General features: G+C 38.1%; 3 protein-coding genes across 4 annotated transcripts in view; 2 read left to right on the forward strand and 1 right to left on the reverse strand.

Annotated features, from left to right (window-relative positions):
* Positions 1–39: 39 nt before the first annotated feature.
* LOC117575195 (uncharacterized) lies at positions 40–2,237 on the forward strand. Of its 2 annotated transcripts, none has more exons than XM_034259310.2 (3): positions 40–555; positions 886–1,422; positions 1,500–2,237. In XM_034259310.2, the coding sequence occupies exons 1-3, from the start codon at positions 522–524 to the stop codon at positions 2,162–2,164; spliced, it is 1,236 nt and encodes a 411-aa protein (XP_034115201.1). In that variant the 5' UTR covers positions 40–521; the 3' UTR covers positions 2,165–2,237. The 2 variants fall into 2 exon arrangements, with proteins under 2 accessions (XP_034115201.1, XP_051862530.1); XM_052006570.1 differs by lacking the exon at positions 40–555 and adding an exon at positions 599–683.
* A 141-nt stretch (positions 2,238–2,378) lies between these two features.
* Positions 2,379–5,304, reverse strand: LOC117576342 (uncharacterized). The gene is made up of 3 exons (XM_034261017.2): positions 4,835–5,304; positions 4,141–4,441; positions 2,379–4,087 (listed from the first exon to the last, which is right to left on the reverse strand). Exons 1-3 carry the CDS (start codon positions 5,287–5,289, stop codon positions 2,837–2,839), a joined length of 2,007 nt encoding a protein of 668 aa, XP_034116908.2. The 5' UTR covers positions 5,290–5,304; the 3' UTR covers positions 2,379–2,836.
* A 972-nt stretch (positions 5,305–6,276) lies between these two features.
* The window catches only part of LOC117573304 (uncharacterized), a 35,501-nt gene continuing 28,056 nt past the window's right edge, over positions 6,277–13,721 (forward strand). Inside the window, exon 1 of the mRNA XM_034256409.2 lies at positions 6,277–7,128. The gene's annotated coding sequence lies outside the window, so the exon portion shown is untranslated. The remainder of the gene's footprint in view (positions 7,129–13,721) is intronic.

The following is a 13,721-nucleotide window of genomic DNA, read 5'->3' on the forward strand; positions in this document are numbered from 1 at the left end:
ATTTTATAAAAGATCATAAGAAAGTGTAATACTGAGATTGTAAAAATAGGACGATTATGTCTTCTTCAGGACTAAGTACACTACATCTAAATCTGGATCTACAAATAAGTAACGTGAAATTACCTGCGAATGTCGTTCCGTAAAAATATGAACCCAATCCAGTTAGCATAAATTATTTTTTCCAAGAAAACATTAGGGGTAAACAATTAGTAGGGATAAACGCGATCCACAAGGTAAATACCTGTAAGGTAAAAAATACCTGTAAGGTAAATACCTGTAAACATAAATATCAATGTTTCTAGGATAATTTAACGTTATAAACAAGCGAGTCGAGTCCCTTGCCTTCAGTCGCATTTGAAATTCCTTCTTGTGCACATCATTTTGTCCACATCAAAAAACTTAAAGAAATAGACTTTGTGAGAGTAACAAAGGGAGAGTGAAAAAGAAAGAAAGAGCGGTTCTATTGTTGGAGCTAAAAATTAGTAAATCAGTCGTCGATCAGTCCCACTCGAAGCCGCAAGATGCTTAAGAAGCTTAGCATATTTTTCATGTTGCGTAAGTAAAAAATCAATTGGTAAAGAAAGACTTCGTGTTTAAAGTGAATGGAATATTTAAATAATAATTTGTGGCATTGTCACTAATTAAGAAATTCATATAATGTGAAAAACAACGTAATATCCCATGTAAGTTTTGAATTACTACAAACTCAGCTCGTATCGAAGATACTACAAGTCTTGAAGAACGTTCTAAAATAATGTGTGTGCTCGTTATCACTTATTTATATTAGCTGTCAATCATACAATACATACAATTATTTTCGGCGTTATCATTTTGTATAATGAATGCTTCCAATACTGACAATACAACACAATAAAATACTTTCAGTTATTTTCGAAGTCAATGCTCAATGTGTTATTGAACGAGAATATTTGAGAAGCAGCAATCGCGTATTTACCATAAAAACTGGCAATGATTTTAAGATGCTGCGGACTAACGTAGTGCCTGTTGGAACCACATTGAGAATCTTTTGTTCTCCCAACAATTTCGTGGACACCACTTGCACTCGCTCACAAGCATCCAGTACAATGATGCAGGCCAACAAAAAGCAAAAGGCTAATAATGGTCAAGCTACAGTGTTTTATCCAGCCTTACAGAGACAAAGTTGCGATGGGGCCTCAAACGCTGAATGTGATCCCGAAGCTGATGAATTTGATACTGAATTGCCGAATGTGAAGACAAAAAAGATATTCAGATCGAGTCATAAGGAAATCAAAGATGATTCTTGCCCTGCACCAGCAAAAATGTTTCTTGTTGGATTCAAGTTGAATGAAGATCAATTTCTTGAGGTATACAGAACCTGCTATGACCAAAGTTCTCAGACAGCGTTATTTTCAATTCATGAAATTGAACCGAAGAGCGAAAGTAAGTGAAGCATTCGATTTAAGCTAAGAATGAACACATCGTATAAAATGTTAACTTATTCTATGTTCGGCTTGCAGTTGCACCTCGTACGGGGGATTGGGCTAAAACAAACGTTGTAATTACTAAGAGAGTGTGGAAGCCCGAGGAAATATATTTAACATTTAAAAGTCTTTTGGGTAACGATCAGTCATACGTACAAGATCCTAAAACGATAATAAAAGGAATTAAATACGTATTTGCACGTGGCCATTTGGCGCCATCAGCTGACTTCGTTTTCTGTAGTGAAAAGAGAGCCTCCTTCAAGCTTTTTAATGCAGTTCCACAATATGCCACAGTTAATGGTGGCAATTGGCTTCATTCTGTTGAAAAATGGGTACGCGAGAGTACACTATTGTATGGAAAACTTAAGGTTTGCACTGGGGGACTTGGAGTTTTGCAACTTGAGCACAGTGTTACGTCTACTATGACTGACATTTATCTGGGTACAAATGAACGTACTCCAATACCTAAATGGACTTACAAGATTATTAAATCGTACACGCATCCGAAATTCCATTTTGCTGTCGTCACCTTAAACAGTGTTTCAGATGTGACAGTCACATCGCCATGTCCCTATAGGCCACCAAGGTTTTGTCGTGGCCTGAAAATCGATAATACTGTTCTAGAGTCTGGACAAACTTTCTGCTGCAGGGCCACAGATTTTATTGAGGAACATGTTTCACATTTGAGGGGAGTTTGCTAAACTTCAAATACTTTATAACCAGAAATTTGTCCACTAAAAGTTATACAGCAAATTTTAATGTAAATGTAATAATGTAAAGGTTTATTTTCTTTTTTATAATAAATTAATAAGTTATAATAAACATTTACGTAAATAAACTATTTGATGAACATTAAATAATCGCGACATAATTTGTTAAATGAAAATTTGTAATTTCCAGTCATCGGAAGTTCATACCGAATATACATTTCCTTTCAAAACATAATCAGCAGTACGACACTCGAGTATGTCGACCAACGGAAGTAATTTCCTCAAAATTTGATGCACACAATTGAATGAGAAAAAGATAAAAGTGTGTTTGACTGAGAGATACCCGCTATCTAAATTTGGCATGATAAAAATATACTGGATACATACTAAAATATACCAAAAGTTATATTTAGTATAAATATATAACACTCCAATAAACATATACTACAATGTCACTCAAACCATAAGAAATTACTTTTTGAATAACTTCCAAGTTTTTTATCTGATGGCAAACAAATTTTCAGCAATCATAAATGTATTTGCCACTCTTATTTTTTGTTTGCATAGGCGTAAGACCAACAAAGATTGTAAAAAAAAAAGTTGAACGAGTATTGCTGTCGAGATAAAGTATCTATGCAAAGGAAGTAATTTCTTCAATGAGTTTCACGACTTCAGCAGCGACTTGCAAATGCAATACAATTTGGCGAGCTTGTGTGAAATGCATGTGGCGCTCTCCTCATAGGAATTGGTTCTGCTGATTTTCTCCACATCGACATCCACATGATTGGTGACATTATTGTATAAAACGGTGGCCATGAAATCGGCGCTATTCTGTTCTACCTTAAACTTAACACGATAATAACCTACATCAAGTTTGGGAATTTCCTCATGGAAACTTATGTCGAGACCCAGTTTAATTTCCGTCTTATGGATGTAGTTCAAAGTGAGATTTGCGCAAATACTGCTAAAATTTTTGGCATACAAATAATGGTTTATACGATCGATAACACCAAGTGCAATGCGATCGCTCCAAGCGAACTCGATCCTCTTATATGGCTCACAGGTGCAATAGTGCTCCGGAATAGCAGCCTCTTTACATTCGCGATCTCTGCTCACCGGCTGGAAGAGCGACTGGCACTTGGGACAATCATTGGCCCGTGGCAATGGTGGCGAATTTGGCGGCTGTCCCAGCTCAGCAATGTGTTTCAGTGTGTTGTGCAGATCAAAATTGGATGTGAGACGATTTCGATTCATCTCCAGTGCCTCGGCATATTCGGGATACTGGGCTCGAAACCAGGGCGGCAAGTATATGAACATTGTGGGCAAGCGTTCCTCGAGAAATCCGCTGCTGCAGTCTGCCAAATATCCGTATCGTGAGCCATGATCGGATAGGAATATCACAATGCTCTGCTCAAAGACGCCGTCTTGCTGAAAGTCCAGCAGATATTGCAAAACATAATTCTCCATTTTCGCGGGCATTGCGTAATCATCGTGACTAAAGCTACTCGACCAGAACAAACCCCAAATGGGTCGCTCATCGATGTAGCGCTTGGCGAAATCCCTGCCAAAATCATACACATAACTGCTCTGTATACGACGTCCGATGCAATACGTCAACGTGCAGTTGGCGCATTTCCAGGTATTCATCTCACCCATAAACCCCTTCAAAAACGATCGATGATAATAATCGGTGGGTGTTTCTACAAAGCCCGGCTTCTGATAGTTGAACGTCTGTATGTCGCACTCATCCTCGGCAAAAGCTGTCGTATAACCAGCACTCTTGAAGTACTTCCAAATGAATGGCACGCGATCGAAGCAGCCACGATTGTCCGTATCGCAAACCTTCTCCTTGGCCGATTCGGGCGAATAGCCACTGAGTATAGCCATTAGATTGGGAAAAGTATTATCCGCCACCTGCGGATATTATTGTTTACAGTCTTAGCAGGAATTTCTATTAAAAGGCTTACCTTATTATAGCCCTGCATTTCGTACCAGCCGCGACGTGTGAGAAACTTGTAGACTTTGGGCATGGCGCGTCTGAGATTAATCCTCGACAGACTGTCGATGCCAAACATAAGAACACTCGGTTTTCGTGGCGTTGTCTTCTTGGGCTCCAGATTCTGCTCTTGCGGTTTGTATTGAATCAAAGCGTAGGCATCTCGCTGCAGAATGTTGGTTGTGTTGGCTGCCTCATGACAGGCCAAGATCAGGGCCTGCACATGCAATGGCACCACATATCCTTGGCTAAAGTAGATCTGCGGCAATAGACTGTAGAGATGAACAATTGTTTAGAGTGTGTAGAAAATGCGAATACAGTTTAACCCACATTATGTAACTTTTCGATAGGTACAATTTACATAAAAAGTTGATTAGCTAAACTTATTTTCGATAAATTTAAGTAAATACTTAATTCTAGTTAATACTGTTGGTTGACACGATAAAATATCAGACTAGTTGAAGTCTCCTTCACTAATATTTAATTTCAAAATCCCTTATACAATTTAAAAAGTCTATAATCCAATACAAATAATTGTTTTTAATGTTTGAAAGCTATTACCGAATCGAAATTTTTCGGCAACGGATTTTATTTTCCTACTTTAGAAGATATTTGTTTTAAACCTTAAACATTTCTTAAAATAGTTTTTAGTAATTTAAACTTACTCATTATAGCTGTCATGATCGGCGTCCCGTGTTATTTCCTGATAATAGCAATTATATTCGATATCGTGAGAGTTGAGTATTTGCGAGGCAACATTCTCATCAATTTGCAACACATACTGCTTCCGGTTCATATCGAAAATCGGTCGAACCAAATCAGATTGATTTGTACACGTTTCAAACGTGTCCGGTCGAAAGTTCTTCATAACGTCCGGCTCAAAAGGATTTATGTAGGGTATTTTACACTTTGCATTATTCACAAAATATAACTGTGGTGTTGCATTCGAATTCTTCGTCACTTCACGTTCGTCTTCATTGATAACACCATGAACGGTATTCACAATTGATTCGTAGTTATCATCATCATTTGCATCGCTTTGCAGCATGTTCTGATCGTTGCTTAGCTTCCCTGGATTTTTGATGTCGCTTTGCAATGGCATGTAAACTATAATGAACATTGCCAGGATGCAGATAAAAAACCATTTGCAACGCGTGCGAGCAACCGTCGAGATCATGTACATGTTGTTTCAATTACAGCCACCCACCGCAGACTGAATGGAGGAGTCTTCAAGCCAGAACTACATATGGCATACGACTTGAATGTCGAACAGCATTATCAGTAACGTGCGCTTGGTAATGAATATTGGGTTCTCTGTGTTGTTTGAGAGGCTTGTCACTTTTCATTTCTTCTACATTCGGCAATTCGCAAAAAAGTTTCAGGTGTATATGTATCTACATATTAACAACACATTTAATTTGGGCACGTTTACTTAATTCTTTGCAAGCTTCTTACATGTCATTGCTCAATAATAATAAAACAGGCTTTCTTAAAGCTGATATCTAAAAACATTTCAATAACTTTTTCAAATTTATTTATTTTTCTACTAAAACTCTTATCGAATCTATAATATCAGTGCAAAGCCATTAATGGCGAAAAACTACTAAAAGTGCATTTAACCGTGTATTTATTTTAGTCTTGGTTTGATTTTCAGTTTGAAATGTTTTACAATCATTCACAATCAATTATGTTTTAAAAGCACTGTGTTTTTATCGGGCTCAGCCGGTTCTGGAACCATTACAAAACAACATTGATGTCAGATGAATTGAAACACCTTGTGCTTTGGTAGTACTGCAGTATTTTCATAGATGGCGCTAAAATAACTGCTGCCATCTATTACCTAAACAGAGTACAATTTAAAATTATTCAAAAATACTATTGCTATTAATTTGAAAGCAAGCAACATTTTTATTTATATGTACAGCTATACAATATAATAAACATTTCAATTATTTATATTTGTGTTAATTAATTAATTGGTCATACTGCGTGTTGCAGAAACATGTATCCAAGCGAATCGGTAAAAAATACTAAAAATACCACGAGTACATAATTCTGATTGAGGAGAGGTTGCCATTCGCAATCGACGCAACGCGGTCACACTGCCAACGCTTTAGTTGATATTTGAGAAAATTTGAGCGTGTGTCTGTCTGCGCGTGTTTGCGGTTCGTGAAAATTGTTTAAATTCAATAAATATGTAGTAAAAACTCTCGAAAATAAACAAATTACCGCATGTCCGGCCGGCTGCAATGCGATGAGTTAACCGTAAAAATGTAAATACAATTGAGGTGTAATTTTCGTTCGTGTGCAACTTTCCGCATCCACGACTACGTAAAGTGGAATAAAAGAGAAAAAGAAAAGAAAATATCCTTGCCCACGCAGGATAGGCGTACAAAGCAGACGCGAGAATAATGCGAAGCTGAAGCTGAAATTGATGGCGCAGTCATAACAGTGAAATATAAAATCCATAGCGAATGCATTTTGTGTGATTTAAAAAGAAAAACGAGTGAAATGTGCATCATGCAACAACAACAACACATTGCGTTGTGAAGTGAAAAAGCAAAGCAGAAAAGCGGAGAACAAACAAAACCAAACCAAAACCAAACAACACACAAACGCAAAGCGTGCGAGCGAGAGCGCAAGAGTAACCACTCTGCCGCCGTCGTTGTCGCTGCTGCCGTCGACTGCATCGCGTCTGCCGTTCTTCACAACAAATTATCGTTTAATTTCTTTCATTTTTGCACAACACAACAACAAACCCAAAGCGGGTGACTTTTGTGTGCTGTGTGCAGTTTTTGTTGCGCTCTAAAGGGGGGAAAAGCGGCAGGAAGGAAGCAGCGGTGTTGCAACCACCACAGCAACCGGCACCGCACCCCATACTCCAACAGCGAGTGCGTTGTTATCAGGCGTTGATAAAACTCCGACAGCAGAAAGGTCGCTGTGTCATGTTTAGCTAAAGGTAAGTCAAGCAAACACCCACACAAAACTCTAATAAAGCGACCTCGCTCTAAAGAGCGAGTCGCTTAGGAAATGAATATCAAAAATTTGTAGGTTGATATTATACCCCAAAAAAAAAGCTAAAGAAAAACAAGTTTGCCAACGCTCTCAACGCCGTCAGCCAATTAAAGTTGCAACTCGAAAAAAAAATATGAAAACATCGCCGGCTGCACTTCAGCGCACACAACTACAGCTACGCACTCACCACTACAAAGCTATTGCTGTCTGGCTGTGTGTGTGTGTTTGTGTGTGTGTGTGTTGGAGCCAACTCGTCGAGCACTTTAAATATTTTATATAACAAAAACTGCACACAAAGTTCTCAGTTTTGCGGTATATGTATTTTTATTTTTTTGCGCCGGCAACTTTTGGAATTGAAAGCATAAGCATAACAATACGCCAGGGCGTGCCACGCCCCAAAAGCAAGAGCAAAAAAAAAAGCTTTAGCCCAGGTTTTGAATGGGGGATCATGAGTGGGGAGCATGAGTTAATCTGCGCAGACAAAGCGCCGACAGCGACGCGACGTCTGCAACAATTCTCTGGCTGTGGTGATATCAACAACAACAACAACAACAACAGAAGTAACAGCAAATGGCAACTTACAACACCATGCAGCAGAAGCTTCACTAGAACTGGCAATGAATCAGAGAGGCAAAGAAAAACCCAAGTAGATATTTATGTGATTCAATTAGAAAAAGTACGACTTCACAATGCTCTTTAGCTGAAATTCACATAAATTGCAGAACATAAAACGAAAATACTTAATTAACTTAATTGAAATTTGAATCATAAAGATACACACTTGAACTTCAATTACAATGTTAAAGAAAACTTACTTTCTTTAGCAACTTTATAGACATGACTTCAAAACTAATTTTCAATTATTATTTATTTAGTTTTTTTAGCAGGAACTACATATGAAGTTAGTTTCTTGTTAAGAAAACAAGCTTAAGGTAAATTTTTTCATGCTCAACGTATTTTAAATCTAAAGAGATTAATGTAATCAATGAACAAGGAAGAAGAATAATAATATATTAGAGGTTTTTGGTAAAAATAACTGACCTCTATTATTTTTATAATTGTTCCTACGCGTGTTGTTAGCAGATTGATTTTGACTCCAAATTTTAAACCGTTCGAAATCGAAATTTTGGGAATCGCCTTTTACTAACTGAATGAAAATTCTAAATGCTATATAATATAATAATCAGTTGGTTACATTTTACATTGCTTTGGGCTGCCCTTTAACATCATCGCAATCAGTCAGGACACTAAAGTTTCCTATGTATAAGATTCACACTTAGGGTATTTAGGATATTGTGCAGTTAGTTGAGACTAGTTGGCAACTAGAGTTGCAGCAATGACTGTCATAAATTGCAGTGGAATTCGGCTTAACGGTTTTGTTTGTTACATTTGGACGTTTTGTGCAATTGACGTAATTGCCAGCTAGACCCGGAGACAGACCCGGCCCAGACACTCTACACATGTATTCGCGCTCTGTCTCTGTGTGTGTTTGTCTGTGTGTCTGTGTTTGTAGGGATGTCTGACTATATAGCTCCGACTCTGGATGTTGCTGTTGTTGTTTCCCTGTTGCTGTTGCCATTCAAGCTCAAGAGCAGCGTCGACAGCTGACGCTCAGACTCAGACCCAGACCTGTTTTTTCTCGGCCTTTTCATGAATTTACATTTTTGCATTTTCATTTGCATTTTCCGTTTGCGGTCGCTGTTTTGCTTTGCCGCTGTCGTGTCAATGGCGCATTTTCCACTTTTCTATGTCGTTCTGCAAGTACTTTTCATAATTTGCAGTGTGCTCCTTTTTCTGCTTTTTTTTCATGGTACTTTGCGTCTATATCCAGCATTTGGCCAAAGTTGCTTTTAACAGCATTTTCGCGATACAACCATTTTTTGGTCTGCACATATTTAATGAGCTTGTTGCGTAGTAGATTTAAAAACAAAAAGCTTTACGCAAAATTCTGTGAAAATTGAGCGTTGAATATTTGGAAAATGTGAAATTATTATTGCGTCTCGCTGGCTGGCAATTTGTGGAAACCTCAGGCAATTAAATTTTCATTTGCCAGCTGCCCTGGCAAAGCTCTCTCTCTCTCTTGTCGACCACAACATTAAAATTTAACCACAGTACGAATCCTGCCGGAAGGCACTTAAGGACATGGGTTCCCCCCGAAATTAATTGAATTGAGATACATTTTGCGAGCGGAACATAAAAAATACAAACATGAAGGGAAAAGGAAGAAGTTTTTTTTTATTATTGGTCACAGTCGAAACATTTATAATATTATTAGCGTGCTCAAGGCAGGGGAAAGGAGGAATGAGGAATGACTTTTCGGGTCCTTTAATGCCTGAAATGCACGCGAACAAGGTCGATGAGTGAGTGAGTCATTCAGGATCGAGATGAGGAGTGTAAATGGCACAAGTCATAAACTCAAATGGATTGTCGTTGTGTCCAGGGTCAAGAGCAAGAGCGAGCTGTTTATATGTTAGGCAACCCGCTGACTTTTCCGGGGTTTTGTGCCTGGAAAACACTTTATAACGAGTGGCCTCTCAGCACTTACAACTTCATTCGAATGTCTGTGTGAGAGAGTGTGTGTGTGTGTGCAGGTGTATGTGTGCAGGTGTGTGTGTGCTAATAAGCGGCACTTGGGCCACACTTAACCCATGTTAGGCCAAAAACCGAAAACCGCGCAAAATGGGCGTAACAAATGGGAGCGAGCACAGGTAGCAGCAGAGGTAAAGTGAGTCTCTGCTACATATTTTATGAGCACTTGACAACTCTATAAACAGAACGCTTATCACTCTTGACATTCTACACCTCTCGCTAAATACACACCTTGTCGTCCACATCTCCGCCTTCGCCTTCGCCTTTGAAGGCAATTTAACACTTAAGCCGCAATTTTCACACGACTTTAATGGCGCACAGTTTCATATCTGATAAACTTTAAGCTGCTCTCGCAGCTCGCAAACACTTCCACTCCCACTCCGCCCACTCATCTTTTTTGCTGGATACATAAACAACGCCTCTTTTGGCCAACACAAACACAAGAGTGAGAGAGAGACAGAGAGAGAGGAGAGATGAAGTATGACTGAAATGAAAACATTGGCAGACAAAACTTTTTTTTTGCGCTTGTAAAAACTCCACAAAGCACATAGTCAAGCTGCTCTTACACTTTACCGAGTTTTTCTTTTAGCCAGATTATTTCACTACAGGGTATAATTGTTTTGACCCAAAGTCTGCACCGATTATTCGGCTAGTCAGCGCTTAGCCATTGTCTAGACTCTTGGGGGAAACGCCAAACTGAGAAGTATCTCAGGCGAAACACTTCAGATTTATGTCTTTGAACTACTTGGAAACTTATAGAGTACTCCACAGCAATTGTATAGACGTAAGCACACAATAAGCAGAAGTACTCAACTGAATGCACATATTTATATTATAGATAAAGATAACAATAATGTGAGCAAACTCTGTTCTCAAATACTCTTCACCAAATGTAGCTGAATTTATTATACCTGTCTCTTGCTTACACACATTATAGGGTATGTGGCATACGTAGTACAAATAGTAGATATTACATTTTCTTTTCACATGCTTGGGCTACAAAACGAAAAGTAAAGAAAAAGAAAGAAAAAAAAACTTTCCATTTGAAAAGTTTTTTTCTCTCTTGCAAGTTGCAAGTTGTCAAAATTGCTTTGACGTTTTATTAGTTTTCATAGACGAGGCTCCTCTCGCACAGCTTGTCCAGAGTCAACATCGTTATCATCTTCAGCAACATCATCATCAGCATGATGAAACGTACAAACAAATTTACATAACATCAGCTGCTTGAAATATTGAAGGATGCTCCAAGTATTACCAGCCGGTTCCATAGCGTACTTCTCTCTCTATTTCTTACTGTAGACGCCGCTAAAAATAACAAAAACAAAAGCACAAAAAAAGCAAAAAACTGTAGTGCGCTGACCAAAGCGAAATGAATACACCGCACACTCACACACACACACAGTCTGAATGGATTCATATTCGAAAATAGTTTGCGGCGTGTCAAAAAGCCAGTGACCGCATTAAATATTTCTTTTGGAACATTTCCAGGCAGCCCCAAAAAAGCGCAAAGAGATGAAATCTAGACTCGACCCGACCCTAACCATACCCAAGGGATTTACGTGTCTATGTCTAGGGTTGTCAACGTTCTATTTTCAAGAAAATATAGAAGTATTTAAAAAAAAAGGAAGAGCATGTTATTTATTAACAGAGAATGAAATAACATTTCGTATTAGCATTATTTATTAACAGAGAATTAAATAACATTCTGTTAATTTTCAGAAATTATGTTAAATACATATTTTTGAGGTTACTTAACAACAGATTAGTTAAACATATTTTGTCTCAATACAATTAAATTTAAAATTCACTTTTTATTAGTTGATTTATTTCTAATTCCAATGGAAAAAAAAACATTTTAATGCAGAAATTCTGTTTTTGACAACCCTTTTGAATTGCAATGAAATGCAGTTGCAAATTGAGTTTATTCGTTTATTAACGATTCATAAAAATAGTCATCAAATCATTCAAAATTTATAACTTTTTTAATCCCTTTGAAGTGCATTGCAAGTTCGTCTAGTTTGAGCATATAAAATATTGTTTTCCTGTTGCTGTTTCTGTCGTTTTTGTTTTCTTCTGATGGCAAATGGAGCACACGGCTGTGACGCTCAATGAGATTTGTGGCTGCGGCTATTTTTGTGGCCAATGCAGCCAGTGTGTGACTATGACAAACAGTTCAAAAGGCCCGTTCGATTCGGTTGGAGTTATTTCTCTGCTCTGCTCTTCTCTTCGCTTTTTTGTGTGTATTATTTCAATCGTGTATTTGTTATTTTTAGCACAAGCCCTCCACTGGACCAGACGCGCCCAGCATGAAGAGCTTCTCTTGCTGTTGCTGCTGCCTATGGAAGCATACGTAATAATTAATTCAATGCAATGAACAAAACAATTTGGTCAACATACGACAAAAAAAATGGGTCAGCAATTGTGAGTGACCCGTCAACTGTAGTGGCCACGTCTTCCTGTTTTTTATGATTCGTTACGAGCTGAGTGTACTCTCATCATAACGATGCTATCGATAACCCGCCTGCTGTGTTGTGGACCACGCCCACACACTAGCTGGCATGCATCATCACTCCCACACACACACACTCTTTCACACATTGTAGTTATATGTTCAGTGTGCCCTTTGGCCTGTTGTGGCAAGCTTCGACAAGTTGTTGTTGCTGCTGTTGCTGTTGCTGTGTTCTGTTTTATTGCCGTGCAAATTGCTGCAGCTTGTGCTGAAAACTTATCGATTTGTTATGGCCACAGGCAGACATAACCGAAAACATTGCCAACAAATTTCATTTTCCTGCTCATATTTGGTCAACCAGCAAGACAGTGGCCACTAACTTGAGGGGGGAGTGAGGAGCCACCCCCCCACTCGACTTGGCCAGCTCATTAAGCGCAATTACTTGCAAGTCAAACGCAAGTCTCGCTACTCTTCGCTCGCCCCTCGCTGTTCATTGTTTTGCCTTTGCTTTGTAATTTAACTGATTATGAGATTGTTGACTTGTACTACGCCGCCTGCTTCAGCAAAAAAAAAAAAATGGGGAAGTGCCACAACAGCGGCAGCAACAGTCGCAGCCGGTGTCGATGTCGATGTTTATGTTGCTGCTATATACTATATATAAAGCACTTTTACGCGTCTTCAGTTGTGCGCTTTCTTATACCCTGTAGAACTAAACATAAAGAAGGTGTTCGCACATTCGAGTTAATTATGCACTTGCATAAATCACATAAATTTAAAAATAGATTGAGGTACTTGAGTGGCTGAGATGACTTCAATTGCAAAGAGTACTTCAAGTATAAGTGTTTTTAATAATAGAGTGAGCATATTTCTAAAATTAAATACTCTTAAATTTCTTCATAATAATGAATAACAAAGTTAATCACACTTAAAGCTTATTATTATACTTTATAATATTTTTCTCTCTGATCTCTGATTTTTTTTATTAAGAAATTATAGATTTGTTATTTATGATGTTTGTTCCTGAAAGGCAATTGTTGTGTGCTGCTTTACTATCAAATATAATATAGTTGCATTTCAATTTTATTTATGCCCTAAACTTAGTGAGAGTAGTAAAGCAAATTTAACAAGTTTCACAAGTTAAGAAAACAATAAAAAACTCAATATTATCCCAAGTAACGTAAACTTTTAAAACTTGGCAAGCGAATGCTGAAGTTAAAAGCGAGTGTATTAAAAATTAAAAGTGTTCATATTTTTGTTACCCCAAAGTTTTGCTAAGAATATATAAAACTACTATATATTAAGTTTGTATCTCAGGAGGTATCTGAATAGTCGGACGCTTCCGGAGTGCAGTTTGACTTACTTGTTGTCGCGTCTTGTCTTGTTATTGTGCTTTATTTACATTCTGCTTTGGCGCTGCTCTTCGTCATGGTCAATGGCCGACGCATGGGGCATTATAACAGAGACAGAGAGGGAGACTGTGTGTGAGTGAGAGGGGGCGA

This window comes from Drosophila albomicans, chromosome 2R, assembly GCF_009650485.2.
Source record: "Drosophila albomicans strain 15112-1751.03 chromosome 2R, ASM965048v2, whole genome shotgun sequence".
NCBI classification, from domain to species: domain Eukaryota; kingdom Metazoa; phylum Arthropoda; class Insecta; order Diptera; family Drosophilidae; genus Drosophila; species Drosophila albomicans.